Source organism: Arachis ipaensis, chromosome B06 (assembly GCF_000816755.2).
Source record: "Arachis ipaensis cultivar K30076 chromosome B06, Araip1.1, whole genome shotgun sequence".
Lineage (NCBI taxonomy): Eukaryota > Viridiplantae > Streptophyta > Magnoliopsida > Fabales > Fabaceae > Arachis > Arachis ipaensis.
In genome coordinates, this window is record NC_029790.2 from 62927068 (window position 1) to 62941369 (window position 14302).

Here is a 14302-nt window from a genome sequence, read left to right on the forward strand (position 1 = left end):
CTAGCATTAATATTTATTAATATAATAATTTTAATATAATAAAAATAATTTATAATTTATATATATTTATTAATATACGTAGTAATGTATATGTAAAAGTAAAAGATATGTAAAAGATGTAAAAGAGAGAGAAAGAGAGAGAATACTGTTAAGAGAGAGAATAGTGTTTTATAGAGAGGGAAGCAAAAATAGAGGGAAGCAAGCAGAAGCATGGCGTGCCACTTTCTCACACGCTACCTACACGCGAAGCACTCCTAGGGCCATACAACTCGCAGGCGTGCCATGTTTCCCTCACGCCAGCTTCCTTAGTACAATGGCATGCCACATCTAACCTTGGCGTGTACAGGCCGAGCCAACTCCCAGGGGACACCAAAGGAAGCCCCATCAAGGCGTGCCACGCCACTACACGCCCTCCTCTTTGTCACCAAGCAACCTTCGAAGGCGTGTAGCCTACCTCACATGCCCTCCACATGCCAACCTCTCCATCCACATGCCAACCTCTCCATGCATTGGCGTGCCATCCCCAACCATAGTGTGCACACGCCGGGCCAATGTCCAGGAGAGTCCTCAAGAAGCCCCATCATTGGCGTGCCATACCCAACCATAGTGTGCACACGCCGGGCCAATGCCCAGGAGAGTCTTCAAGAAGCCCCATCGAAGGTGTATAGCCTCCCTTCCATGTCCTCACACGCCAACCTAGCACCAAGGAGTCTCCTTCGAAGGAGTGCCATGCCCACTACACGTCCTTTACGCGCCAAGTAAAGGAACACTCCCAGGGGACACCAAGGAACTTGGCGTGCCACACCCTCTCCACGCCCATGTTACTTTATTCTAGGCTAACTTCTAGTGATCTAGAAAGAGCCTTGGTATGCCACTACACAAGAATAAACAGAAGATCATCTTTTAATTAAGATTAATTAGGAAAAGATTTGATGAGATTTGATTTTATTTATTTTTTAATCTGAAAATTAGGTTTAGGTTAGAATTTAAATAAGTCCAAAAACTATTCCACGAACATCTCACTTAGCTTATTTGCATTCTTTTGAATCCTTATTTTGGTTCTGCACTATGAGTCACTAATCTTCTCTGTTAAGATTAGTCGTTTTGTTGATTCTGATGGACTAATGTTATTGTTTTTCTACTTTTGATTAATGTATTGATGTTTTTCTCAAGAAGCAAGTTTTTGTTCTTCATCACAAAGGTTTAAAAGTATTGGAAAATAATTCTAATCTGATTGAATTCTGTTATCACCTTGAAGAGTTAGTTACTGGAATTGAGTTTGAAATTTCTTCTCATAATTCTTTAAATTTCTAAAACTAGTTTTGATAAGTGACATAAAATCAACTAGAGTTAATCCTTAAAGAATTGTGTGGCTTGAATCATAAATTGTTCTTAATCTCTTATCATAATTAATTGATCAAGGAATTGACAGTTGTTAGCTTAAGAGAAATTAAATTACCAAGGAATTGGGATTTGATTAATTATGGTTTGCCATGGATACATCTTTGCATGATCAAAGTAGATAATAAAAAATATTTTTCTTGAAGTCTAAAAATCTTCAAAACCTTACCATTTTTAATCATATTAATTAAAAAAAATAGAAATGGAAGAATTGGAAGGCATGACAATAGAAGCAAACAATCCTAGAAAGACTTTGGATGACTACACTACACCCACTTCCAGAGGCTGTGGAAGTAGCATAGTGAGGCCTAGTATGAAAGCAAACAACTTTGAACTGAAGCCTGCACTTATTCAATTGGTGCAATAAAATCAATCTGGGGGTAGTCCTCAAGAAGATCTAAACCTTCACATAGCTAGCTTCCTATTGATATGTGACACTGTTAAGAGCAATAGAGTTTCTCCCGACGCCTACAAGCTAAGGCTATTCCCATTCTCTATAAGAGACAGAGTCAAGCAGTGGCTCCAAAATCAACCACTGAAAAGTATTTCAACGTGGGAGAATTCGGTTAACAAGTTCTTAACCAAATTTTTTTCACCACAGAAGTTGACAAAGTTTAGACATGAGTTTCAAACTTTCACTCAAAAGGATGGAGAGTCCTTTTATGAAGTCTGCAAAAGATATAAAGAGATGTTGAGAAAGTGCTCTTATGACATATTTTCTGACTAGATGCAGCTCCAAACCTTCTATGATGGAGTCACTCATGCCTCGAGGACACTATTAGACTCATCAGCAGGGGAATCACTGCATAGGAAGACAACTGAAGAAGCATTGGAGCTAATTGAAATAGTGGCCAACGACTAGTACATGTACTCCTTCGAAAGAACAATGAAGAAATGAGTGATAGAGTTAGATACACTGGATACTTTTCTTGCACAGGACAAGGCCATGGCCCAGCAAATCAATGCACTCACTAAACAAGTGGGCCACATTAAAGTTTTAGCAGTGAGAACACAAGGCATTACATGTGACATATGTGGAGGAACCCATCAAAGTGAAGGGTGTCCAGTACTTAAAGATGATCAACCCCCTATTGAACAAGTAAACTACATGGAAAACCTTCCACGATCACCATATAATGATCCATTCTCTAAAATATATAACCCTGGATGGAGAAATCACTCTAACTTTGGATGGGAAAACCAAGGAGCAAGGCAAAACAATTTCAACACCTTTTACTAACAAATACCTCCTGTACAATCCCAAAATCCTCAAAAGCCTTTCCTTCATGAAATTGCCATGGAAAAACTCTCTCAAACCACATCCATATGTGGGTAATAACCCTTAAGCTTCATGCAAGAAAATAGAGCCAATTTAAAGAACCAAGAGTCCTCAATCAGAAACTTAGAAGTCCAAGTAGGCCAACTTGCCAAACAACTAGCTAAGAAACCCCCAAATGCCTTCTCCAGTGACACCATTCCAAATCCAAGAGAGAAGTGCGAAACCATAAATCTGAGAAGTGGCAAAGTGGTAGGTAAAGAAATCACAAGTAAGGAGGAGAATTTACAAACTTGCAAGATAGTAGATAATCATAAGAGGAGACATGGAAATTCAGCAATCGAACCCCTCACCGGATGTTGTACACACTCTAGTTGCTCAAGTGTTTAGGGTTGATTCACTCAATTTTCCTCCAATCATACTTCTTAAGGTTTGTTCTTCATCTAACAATCAACAAATATTTAATGTATGTATGCAAGTATCATGAGGACTTTTCAAGGTTGTAATGGGGTCAAGGGTAAAGGTAAGTGTCACGACCCAATTCCTAGTACGTCATGATCGTACTGAAAATCGAGTGTCACCAACTTACCTTCCTAATTATTATCTATTATTTAATAAATATGATCCTGATTGTAGTTAACACGTTGTCGATTTTTCAAAAATATTTTCTTTTAACAAAACGTTAAGTCAACACACATTGACAACAGATATAATAACAGTCACAATATATTATAGAAATATTCGTAAGCATCTCACAAATACATATATATACATATGACATCTCAGGTCCTGGCCTATTAAAAAAAAGCCCTTAAATTGGAACCTAGGCTAGCCTAATTCCGTCTATAAGCCTAGGCCCTGCTGAGATCACAAAAGTGAGGAAAATTCTTTTGGTCCTTTTATCTGGTAGTCGTGAAGTATGTACATGCGGGTAGATTGAGATCCCCGTAATCGGAAACTTCTTGCAGATCATGGAAAGGTACCTTTGTCCCCATCTATAGGGTGGAAATAATGGGCAAAAACTAGGGAGTTCTTAGTAGAGTCGGGGGTAGTTAGTTAAATCGGGATTATCACAGTTCAATTTAATTCTCCGCCAATTATACAAGATTCACAGAGAAGTAACCAGTCATAATAATTCAGTATACAATTAAAGAAAGCACAAACACAAGAAGACAACACAATCAATTTCATATCATCAAGTAAAATACAAATACGCAGCAAGGATGATGCATGTCTATTCCTATCGCGGGCCATGAGCTCAAGTGTCAGTTGCCTACCCGCTTCTGACATTATTCGGGCACAAGTCCCAGATATGGCTTTCCAGATGCATACAATGTGCTTATAAGTTTTACGACTAGGCCACATACAATGTGACTTTTAAATGTATTCCAATATGCTTACATCTGGAAAACCATTCTCAGTGTGTGGGCGTCCCTACTATACATTTGGCACAAAGATCCAAGCAAGGTCGCATTTGCTCGCCTGTGGCAGACAGTCTTTTAAAGCTTTTACTTTACCTTTGTCCTCTACTCTCCTGTGGCAGAGATCCTTTTAGTTAATACATTCTTTTCTTTTTTGTGCTCTGCTCTCTTGTGACAGAGATTTGTTAGATTCTTTTAATCTTTGTTCTCTCATCTCCTGTGGCAGAGATTCCTTTAATTAATACATTCCTTTTCCTTATTTTCTTTACTCGCCTGTGGCAGAGGTTCTTTAAAGTCTTTTATTCTTTGCTCTCTACTCTATTGTGCTTGAGATTTTCTTGATCTTTTTCTTTTCTTTTCTTTTCTTTTCTTCTTTTCTTTCTTATCATTCCACTATATAAATTATCTTTTAAATAAAATACTAATATATTATATTGACACAAGTAATGTTAGTATTAATAATAAAAGAGTATTAACATTATTATTTTTATATCGAAACCTGGTTATTAACGTTCTATTCTTTAAGTTTTTAGGAATTATACTCTAACTTCAATCTTTTAAACATTTTACCTTTTAGCCCAATATTTTATAAAATTACTAATTTTAATTTCATATTTAGTAAAATTACTAATTTAATTTTATATTTCTAGAAATAATCCTGATTTTTTATATAATATCCAGATTACTCCGAAACTTTTACTTTTTACTCAAAATACCCCCAAAACTTATATAATTACTATCTTTTAACCATGATCTTTTATCAAACTATATTTTCATATTCAAAATAAATATTTGTGTTGGTGACAAATATTCTTTCAAAACCAAAATCTTTTCTTGTGATCTTTCAAAATATATACTTGATTTTAAATCCATTTTTGAGCTTTTAAATCTTTTCTTGTGATCTTTCAAAATATATACTTGATTTTAAATCCATTTTTGAGCTTTTCGGTTACCGATTTTTTACAGCTTTTAATTTAATTCCTTGGCCATTAAACCTCACCTATTTTATTCAAAAACTAACACAATGACAGCCCCAAATCAGCCTCATTATCACGGTTTGGGCAGCACAAACATGATCGAATCACAAGCGTAATCACATATAACAATATATCAACAAAATTCAATATAAAGTCAACCAAACTCCATCAATAATTAATCACAACAGCCATTCACTTATCCAACACAAATTTAATCAGTGAGAATTTACCAAAACCCTACCTCCGTATGAAATCAAAATACTCGAAGCCTCATAGAAACTTTATGACTGAGCTACCAAAAAAGAAAACGTCAGAAATCGATTCCTTCGCCAAGAACACCAAAGGGCCGAACTTGAAGGGGAAGGGGAGCTATGTTACGATCAACTTTCACCGAATAAAATTGACACCAACTCGTAGAAGAGGAAGATATGAACATTTTAATTGAGTTAGATTTTTTTTATTGGAGTTACGAATCACAAGAAATCGAAGCCGGAAGATCAAAGGGAGTCACGATTTCTCTCCCTCACTCGGTCACTTCTCTTCCCTTATTTCCTTGATTTTGGTTCAGTGATTCATTAGGAAAAATGAAAGATGATGATGGTGATTTATAAACCACTATTTTATGGTTTATCTTGTGCTAATTTGAGTGGTTTTTATCAAGTCCTTGCACACTTATCCATATGATTTGCATGATTTAACAATTCCTTTCTAATTTTGTTCTATGGTTGAAAACTTGCTTCCTAAGCCCTTAAATATTGTGTATTTTAATTTCCCTTTATACCATTCAATACCGTGATCTGTTTGTTAAGTATTTTCAAGCTCTATAGGGAAGGAATGGCTTAAAGGATGGAGAGGAAGCTTGCAAAAATGGAAGGAGCACAAGAAATAGAGGAGATAACCAGCGAGAAGCGACGCGCACGCATGGTTCACGTGTGCGCGTGAATCAGAGTTCGCACAGCGACGCGTGCGCATACTTGACGCATACCCGTGACATGCGCCACGTGCAGAAAACACAGAAAACACTGGGGGCAATTTTGGGCTGAGTTTTGACCGAATTTTCGGCCCAGAAACACATACTAGAGCCAGGGGACAAGCAGAGACTCAACACACATTCTCATTCGCATAATTTTAGTTTTAGTTTTGAATCTTAGAGAGAGAACACTACTTCCTCTAAGTTTTCTTTACATTCATAGTTTTTTTTAAAGTTGATGCTTTTGATTTGGATATTGAGAAGAGTTACAACCTCCGTCGAAGTTTTCATTATTCTAGTTTGTTTCCTTATTCCTTTACTCTTTTATTTCCCAACAACCCTGTTCAGATACGTATGTTTATGATTTTGAGATTTATTAATGCAAAGAACTACTTTTATCTTTAATTAATTTTCAGTTATTATTTTAATTTATCATGTCCTATTCTTATTCCCTTTATATGTCTGTGAAAGTTGTATTCATGTCAATAGAGTAGACTCCCAACTTGACTTGGGAGTTGATTAAGAGGAGACCCTTGAGTTGGAATACTCAAGTGTCAATTTTAATTGGAAGTTGTTGGCTAATAACTTCTAGAAATAAGGTTTTTTCGGACGAAAATTTCAAACGAATTTTAATCCGTCTGAATGACTTTTTTCTTTCGGACAAATTTGAGACAAATGTTGAACAATTTTTAGTGGAGACATTGAAATAATATATTCTATCCTAAATTTGTCTAAATTTTGTCCCAAATTTTGGCGCCAAATTTTTTTTAGATGGCGCCAAAATTTTCATACAGATTAACAACAAATTTTGGACAAAAACTATAATTCGTCCGTATTCCATCTGAATATGCGCAATAACTTCAGACGGATTTGGGACGCATTTTGAAAAATATTAATTCTATCCCAAATTTGTCTATAATTAGTCTTAAATGCTTTTACTATAACTACCCTTCGAAGTAGACAAAATTTTTTCACACAAATTTGGGACGAAAATAGAATCATTTGTAAATTTCGTTTGAAAGTTCATCAATTTTCAAACAGATTTCAAATATTTATTGAAAACTTTTAAAATTTAGTATAAAAATATTATTTATATTTTAAATTAGTCTATGATTTGTCCCAAATATTTTTACTATTCTAAAATAAAGTTTCTTTTTACTAAAATAACCTTAATTATATATAACTTATAAAAAGGTACAATTTTTGTTTGTACCTTTCAATTCCAAAATCTCTTGATCAAAATATGAAATAATCATCATACCAATTAACATCTTATTTATTATTATACATATTTTTAAAAATTGGATTAATAGATACGTTAGCTCTTATTTATGTAGGCTTTTTTTATATAAATAAATAAATAAAATATATTAATTCCCATAATGCGCAGGTTCATTGTTTGCAAAGCACCCGTGAAATGAATTTAGTCGTCATCTCAGGAGGGGGCGCACGCCAATTGGAACTTCTGGTGGGAAAGCCATTTTGTGCCTGACGCCAACGAAATGGGTATTTCTGGTGGGGCTACCATGAAATTTAGTTGGTTTATTTTTTAAATATATTTTTTAATATTCTAAAAAATAAAATTATATTTTCATTAAATGTATGCTTTTGATTATTTAATTGTTTATTAAGTTAATAATTTATTTTTATATAATATCAAATATGAAATAAATTACAATCTTAAAATAATTAATTGAATCATTATAGATCAACCATTAAAATAAAAGACTAGTAAATTAATCTATTATTCATCATAACTCTTTTAATTCAGGTAGTACGTAGTCAGTACTGAATAAAAAAAAAATTTAACAAATGTACTTATTTATTCCAAAATTTTAGAACTATAAATTTTAGAACTAAATTGACTATATTTTTATTAGTTTTTTTTCCTATCATTGTATATTATATTTGACTTTTTTTTTAGTTAAACTTGGGAGACTCTATCTTCTTATTTTTTTATATACTCTATCTTCTTATTTTTTTTTTTTGAGTGACTAGGAGTTTATCATTTTAAACTTGTGTTATTAATTTTAACCATTTATTCATTTTTTTAAATAATTTATGTATGATAAAAGATATGTTTATTTGTTTAAAATACAAATTTTATTATTATATTTGTATGTTCCTGATTTTAATTATATTTTTTTAATACTCTGAATAGATTTATTATATTATATTATATTATATTTTACATACGAGTATATGTTCTATCATGTAATTAAATACAGATATATTTTTTTATTAAAAAATTTAATAACCAAACTAACAATTAATTATGTTGATAAGAAGTGATCCACAACAGAAAAAGGGATCGAATGAGAGGATAGGATATAGCGATAAGGTCAGCACTAGCTATATTGGGAAGGATGACAAAGTTACGAAACACGAGAATTCAACGACGTCGTTAAGAGATGATGACATCGACGTTGGCGCTTCTTTTCACGACGGCGATGATTAGAATGACGGAAGGTAGGCGATGAAGAAAGAATGGAAGAGTGGAAATGTGCTTCAATTAACGGAAGTGGGGTTTTGATATTTTAAAAAATAATATCATTACCCATCTCAAATAATAAATTACAAAATAATCTAACTATGGTTAAAATGATGACCAATTAAAATTTGACACATCATAAAAGGTAACTTACATGTTATTTTATTGAAAATTGGGTAGAATTTACTAACATTGAGATGCATATAATTAAATCGTTTTAATAAGTAGGGATTTTTCATGAACCTTTGAATTTAATCTAAAAACTCACCCGTTAAATTAATCATTAAGCTTTTTGAAATAATGTTTATCACATATAGATTTTCAAGTACAGATATAAAGCACCTATAAAGTGAAGCTGAGAAGGAGAAAACGATATAACTAATACGTTATGTATATATGAATCAATTCATCATCGGGATAAAATATTGTTTAGACACAAATTTATATTTGACATTAATTTAATGGAGAATGTTAGGGAATTAAAATTTCTATTTAATATAGAAAATACAAAAATTAGATAGTAAATAGTATTATTTTATATATAAGATTAAAACAATAAAAAATATTGATCACTTAAAAATTTTTTTTTTTTAATTTTTTATTAAAATTTAAAAAGTGTTCTATCCGTTAACATTTTAAAAAATATGAAAAAATAAATTGTGTCACGCATACAAGAATTATATAAACACTATAAAGAAACTAAAGAAAAATTACTTATTTAGAAGTCTCTGGTACGGGTTGTAAGATGGATTAGGGACTTGTGAGCTGAAGCGACGGGGTGGGTGCTTGGCAAGGACACTCCGATACTCAAGTAAGAATAGATTTATAAAGTATATGTGTGTGGAATGAAGAACGTAACTGAAGAATCTATGGCTTTTCTTTATATAATTCGAAGCAGTTATCTTATCTTATATATCTTATCTATTAATATAAAAGGGATATTTAATTTCAAATTTTGATTTTATTAAATATTTATCTTTAAAGATTATTATATAATAAAAATTAAAAAATATAATTTAATTTAAACATTTTAAAAATAATATTAAATATAATTTTTTAAATATCTATCTTTTAGATAACAATATTTCATAACTTATTAAATATATTTTCGTCGTAATCTTATTCATGTTTAATTTGTTAGTGAAAATTAGATATAATTTTAATTTTAAAGATTCATTTTTAATTTGTTAGTGAAAATTAGATATAATTTTAATTTTAAAATTTGTTATATATAGCTATTTCAAAGCCCCTAATTTACTCTGCGCCAAAAAATTAAAACTTTACTTAGAACCGCCTTTTAGTTTCAGGGATTTCAGTTTTTTGAGTGCCTTCTCCCATGTATCACACCTAGTTACCTTATCAAAAATCCAACTTTCTTTATTAGAACCCTCAATTTTTGATTCAGGGTCAGTTACGCTCTTCATCTCCTCCCTCCTACTCCGTGCTCCGCCGCTCGTCCTTCGCGCTCCTTCTACGTGCTCTGCTTCCCGTCTGTGGTCGCCGTTGGTGCTTCGTGCTCGACGTTACAACCCTCACAATCTCAGACATTCGAACCTCTGGTCTCAGACATTCATCATTCCAGCTGCCAATCCCGCACCTCAAACCACCTACACCATTGTGACTCGCGCTTTAGGTAACGGCTTTATTTCAATCACGAACAACTGCTCTGCCTCCTGCATGTGGGCGCCTCCGTTGGTCTCAGAACTCGCACCCCCGCCAGACTCAAACACCGGGGGAGTGTGGTGTGCTGAACTGTGAGATTTGTTGTGCTTGTGCTTGTTATGTGTTGAATTTCTCGCTTCAATAAGTTTGTGTGCGTGGTTGGATTTCTTCTATTTTTTTCTCTTGTTTTTTTCTCTTGTTGCCGAATTGGTTTCTTAATTGCTGAGTTATGGAGCTGTGTTCTCATTTTGAAGAACACAGTGAGTTCAACATTTTGATATTAAGATATGATTGGAGGCAGCTAGTGTTGATGCTTCTTATTGGTACTGAGCTGGTGACTACTACTTGATTATTTTAGGGGGTAATGATTATTTGTTAGATTCTTCAATAGTTGAAATGTAACCATCAAGGCATTTTTGCATGAAATTATTATAACAAAGTAGTTAATGCCGAGCTAATTTTGACTTAATGGAGGCCACCATTATTCTATTTTGGTTTAGGAACATATATATATATAGAGACTGATCACATTAAAATACTTAGGGATCGGAGGATGGATATCATAGGCTTTTCTTATAACTATATTATCTTGTTTTTTAAGTTTTTTCATGTCACAATCCTCAAACCCAATAGCTTACAAGAATTTATATTCCAACACCAAAAAAGGAATATGCTTCAATTTTAGGTACAAGCTAAGGTTAGAGAGTGATTATTATTAAGAGAGCATACATTTCTTATTATTTTTGATTTATGAATTTTTGAGTGTCAAATTGAAGAGGGTTTTCATTTTAGTTTCTGATTTATGAATTTGATTTCAATCATTTAGTCTTACTTTAGAGGCTATGAGCTTCGAGCTGCTTTGCAGAGATGTTGATGTGGTTAACATTTGGGTGAATAGGTTCCACTATGTGGTGTTTATGTGCTGCCATGCATTAGTGTCTACAGTGGCTGAAATTTAACAATTTGTTTGCTCCATTTCTCTGGAGTTAAAAGTGTAACTATTTACAATAGTTATCTAGCATTACAGGCATAGGATAAATCTCTCTATTGTTATTTGTACTGTAAATTAACGTAATTGGTAAACTGATACTTGAGTACAATATACGGATGCATGTTTTTCCATTGTTGATTTCACAATGTATGTGGTTTAATTTGACTTCTCTTAGCGTTTTTTTCCATTTGTAGCTTATTTGTTCAGTTATTGTGTTTCATGCTTGTTGAATTTTACAACATTAATTGTTGATTGAGAAGTTTCCCATGAGTTCTGCATGCTGTTATTTATGCTATCTGTTGTTAAGAATTCAATGTTATAAAACCCTGGTTAAGGTGCAACACCAGCTGTTTGTCTAAAATTTTTTTAGTCATTATGTGAACTTATATTTTAATTAACAGATCTGAAAGGGCAACTTTTGATGAGTTTCACATGATTTGATTTTTAACCAAGTTTGGTATAAATGTACAATACAAAATACAATTAAATAAAGACTAAATGCTTGAAATAGTAGGGCATTTAATCTAGATTTTGTTTAAGATAATGCTTAGATTTGTTTGATCCCAATCAATGTCTTCCTGAGCCTATAACTGCCAAATGAAACCTTTGTCGGAATTTGTTAGGTACCAAGGTTTTAATAAATAATAATATATCATGTAATTATGTAGTATTTATATAAATAAACCCAGATGCTTACTTGGTAAGAACTTATATTCATTTAATTCTCAATATTCCTGTAGCTTAAGCATTTTATACTCATTTTTTCTTCCTTCTTTCCTTAGCTGCTTTCATAAACATATAATGAATACAATGTGATCAATTAGCACACCGATAATAAAAGAAGATCAATAAAAACAGGAAAGCGAGAGTTTAAGTTGTGAACCCCTTCGTGAATTATTTAAATTTGTTAACCTTTTGATTATATCTTTTGTATGGCTTCTTTTTAGAAAAGCGGGAGTCAGTAACAATCTACACGCACACATACTTTAGTGAAGACTACGACATAATCATGCATTCTTATGAAGAAGGGAATAAAAAGGTATTTATGACTGAAATTTTGTTGTTAAAACACCTAGAGAAATATGCCAGTGAGCAAATGCGAGATTTATGGTTTACTGAATTTAAGGTAAGTATTTATTATCATTTTTTTTGTTATTTTGATATTATACATAGTGGGTAATTCAATGTATATGTTTGTTTTCTTTTATAGAAAAATTGTATGTGGGAACCTCAACACAATGCAAGAATTCGTCAAATTTTTTGAGATTAAAGGGAGTGATCGATTAAGATCGTTGATGAATCAGGAGAGACGCAATTATTCAAAAGACCCTAACCATGTACCAAAATATATTCCTGAACCCGTTTGGTGTCAACTATTACATTATTTTGCTACAGATTCAAAATTTAAGAACTGGTCAACAGCAAATACTGTGAATCGAGCATCAAATGCTGGAAGTTCCATGCATACTGGTGGTTCCATATCTATGGGTGAACATGCACGCAGAATGGTAAGATAAAAATAGTTTATTTATAGTCTTGTTCTTATTATTTTTGCAAGGTTTTCTTATTCTTTTTTCTTTCCTATCGATTAAAACTGTTATATTATAGGAAAAAGCTACGGGAGTAAAACCTTCTCTAAAGGAGGTTTATACTAAATGCCACACCAAAAAAGACAAAAGTTGGATTGATGAAAGATCTGAGAAAGTCATTGTATGCGATGCTAGTTTGTTCTTTTTGTTTTTTTCAATTGCTAATTTTCACTATATGTTAGTATTTGTTCATGGCATATTTAGTTGCAATTAACATGAATTGATTTTGTAGGGTGAATTCAAAAAGCGAAAGACAGAACTTTCTCAAGTAGCTTTATCCTTGGATAATGAGGGAGATATTGAGGCAACTAAGGAAGGCCTAGATATACCAGATGATTATACTGTTTGGAACGAAGTTGTGACAAAGGGAAAAAAGAAAGCTGCCTTTGGTTTAGGTACTTTTAGTTTAGATCTCTCTTCAAAGTTGGATTCCAGAAATTGTTCAGAGACATCCAAAGACAATCTAAATATTGAGCAAGAACTTCACATGTGGAAAGAAAAGGCAAAGGAGCAGGAAATGATCAATGAAGAGCAAAAGGTTAAGTTGAAAGATGCTGAGCACAAGTTAAAAGATCAAGGACGTCAACTAAAAGTTCAACAGAAAAGAATTGGTTCTACTGAAAAGACAATTCATGCTTTATATAAAAAGTTGAATCTGCCACTTCCTTCAACCTTGTCTGATCCTACGGAAGATGAGCTTGGGACAGGCTCTAGTGATGATAACATGAGTGATTGATATTTGGAGTATATATTTTTTCTGATTTAGATTAAGGAATTTTTAGGTGATTTAGTTAGTACATTTTATTTTACTCATGATATATGACCTTTTTAAAGGCTTTCTTTGTTTTAGTTTAAGTATTTTTTTCTTATTTTAGTTTTATTACATTTATGGACAAAAGTATTTTAATAATAAATACTTTTTAACCCTTTTATGGTAATTAACTTTTTCATGATTTTATTATGTGTTTAGAATTTGGATGATGTAATATGAAAAAAATGATTATGAAGGTCTTAATATAGAAAGAAGATCGAATACAATTTATTATCTAAAATATTTATCTATTAAATAGCAAATTATTTTGTGTGAAAATTATTTGAAATATTATATTAAATTTGTAGAAAATTTGTGTGAAAATATTTTTTTGTTTTGTATGAAATTTATTTCAAATACGTAAATTCTTTTAATTTAAATTTGTCTGAAATTTAATTGAAAAGAAATATTTGATTTGTCTAAAATTTGTTCGAAAAAAATTTGTTATATTTGACTAAATTCGTTCAAAATTTGTTTGAAATAAAGTATATTTTTTGTTTGAAATTTATCTAAAAATTAATATTTTTATGTTTGAAATTTGTCTGAAATACGTTGTCTTTATGTTGACTAATCTGTCTGAAATTCGTCTAAAATACATCATAATAGTTAGAAATCTAGTAGATAAATGCCTATTCGAAATCTGTCACAAAATTGTCTGAAAAAAATTTCGGACGAAATTTCAGACAAAATTTAAATTAGCAACAAGGCTTTTT

The 14302-nt window shown here is 32.1% G+C and overlaps 2 protein-coding genes across 2 annotated transcripts; both read left to right on the forward strand.

Annotated features, from left to right (window-relative positions):
* On the forward strand, positions 1604–12260 carry LOC107646912. The gene is made up of 4 exons (XM_016351055.2): positions 1604–1759; positions 2129–2262; positions 9772–10290; positions 12137–12260. The coding sequence occupies exons 1-4, from the start codon at positions 1604–1606 to the stop codon at positions 12177–12179; spliced, it is 852 nt and encodes a 283-aa protein (XP_016206541.1). The 3' UTR covers positions 12180–12260.
* On the forward strand, positions 12272–13547 carry LOC107646913. Its single transcript, XM_016351056.2, has 4 exons — positions 12272–12315; positions 12400–12697; positions 12798–12899; positions 13011–13547. The coding sequence occupies exons 1-4, from the start codon at positions 12272–12274 to the stop codon at positions 13512–13514; spliced, it is 948 nt and encodes a 315-aa protein (XP_016206542.1). The 3' UTR covers positions 13515–13547.

Excerpts from the sequence above, each read along its gene's own strand:
- LOC107646912 (XM_016351055.2), top strand. The coding sequence starts at position 1,604 with ATGGAAGAATTGGAAGGCATGACAATAGAAGCAAACAATCCTAGAAAG. Across the intron at positions 1,760-2,128 it reads AGCCTGCACTTATTCAATTG|ATGCAGCTCCAAACCTTCTA; the intron begins GTGCAATAAAAT and ends TTTTCTGACTAG. Across the intron at positions 2,263-9,771 it reads GAAATAGTGGCCAACGACTA|CTATTTCAAAGCCCCTAATT; the intron begins GTACATGTACTC and ends TGTTATATATAG.
- LOC107646913 (XM_016351056.2), top strand. The coding sequence starts at position 12,272 with ATGCCAGTGAGCAAATGCGAGATTTATGGTTTACTGAATTTAAG. Across the intron at positions 12,316-12,399 it reads TATGGTTTACTGAATTTAAG|AAAAATTGTATGTGGGAACC; the intron begins GTAAGTATTTAT and ends TTTCTTTTATAG. Across the intron at positions 12,698-12,797 it reads GTGAACATGCACGCAGAATG|GAAAAAGCTACGGGAGTAAA; the intron begins GTAAGATAAAAA and ends GTTATATTATAG.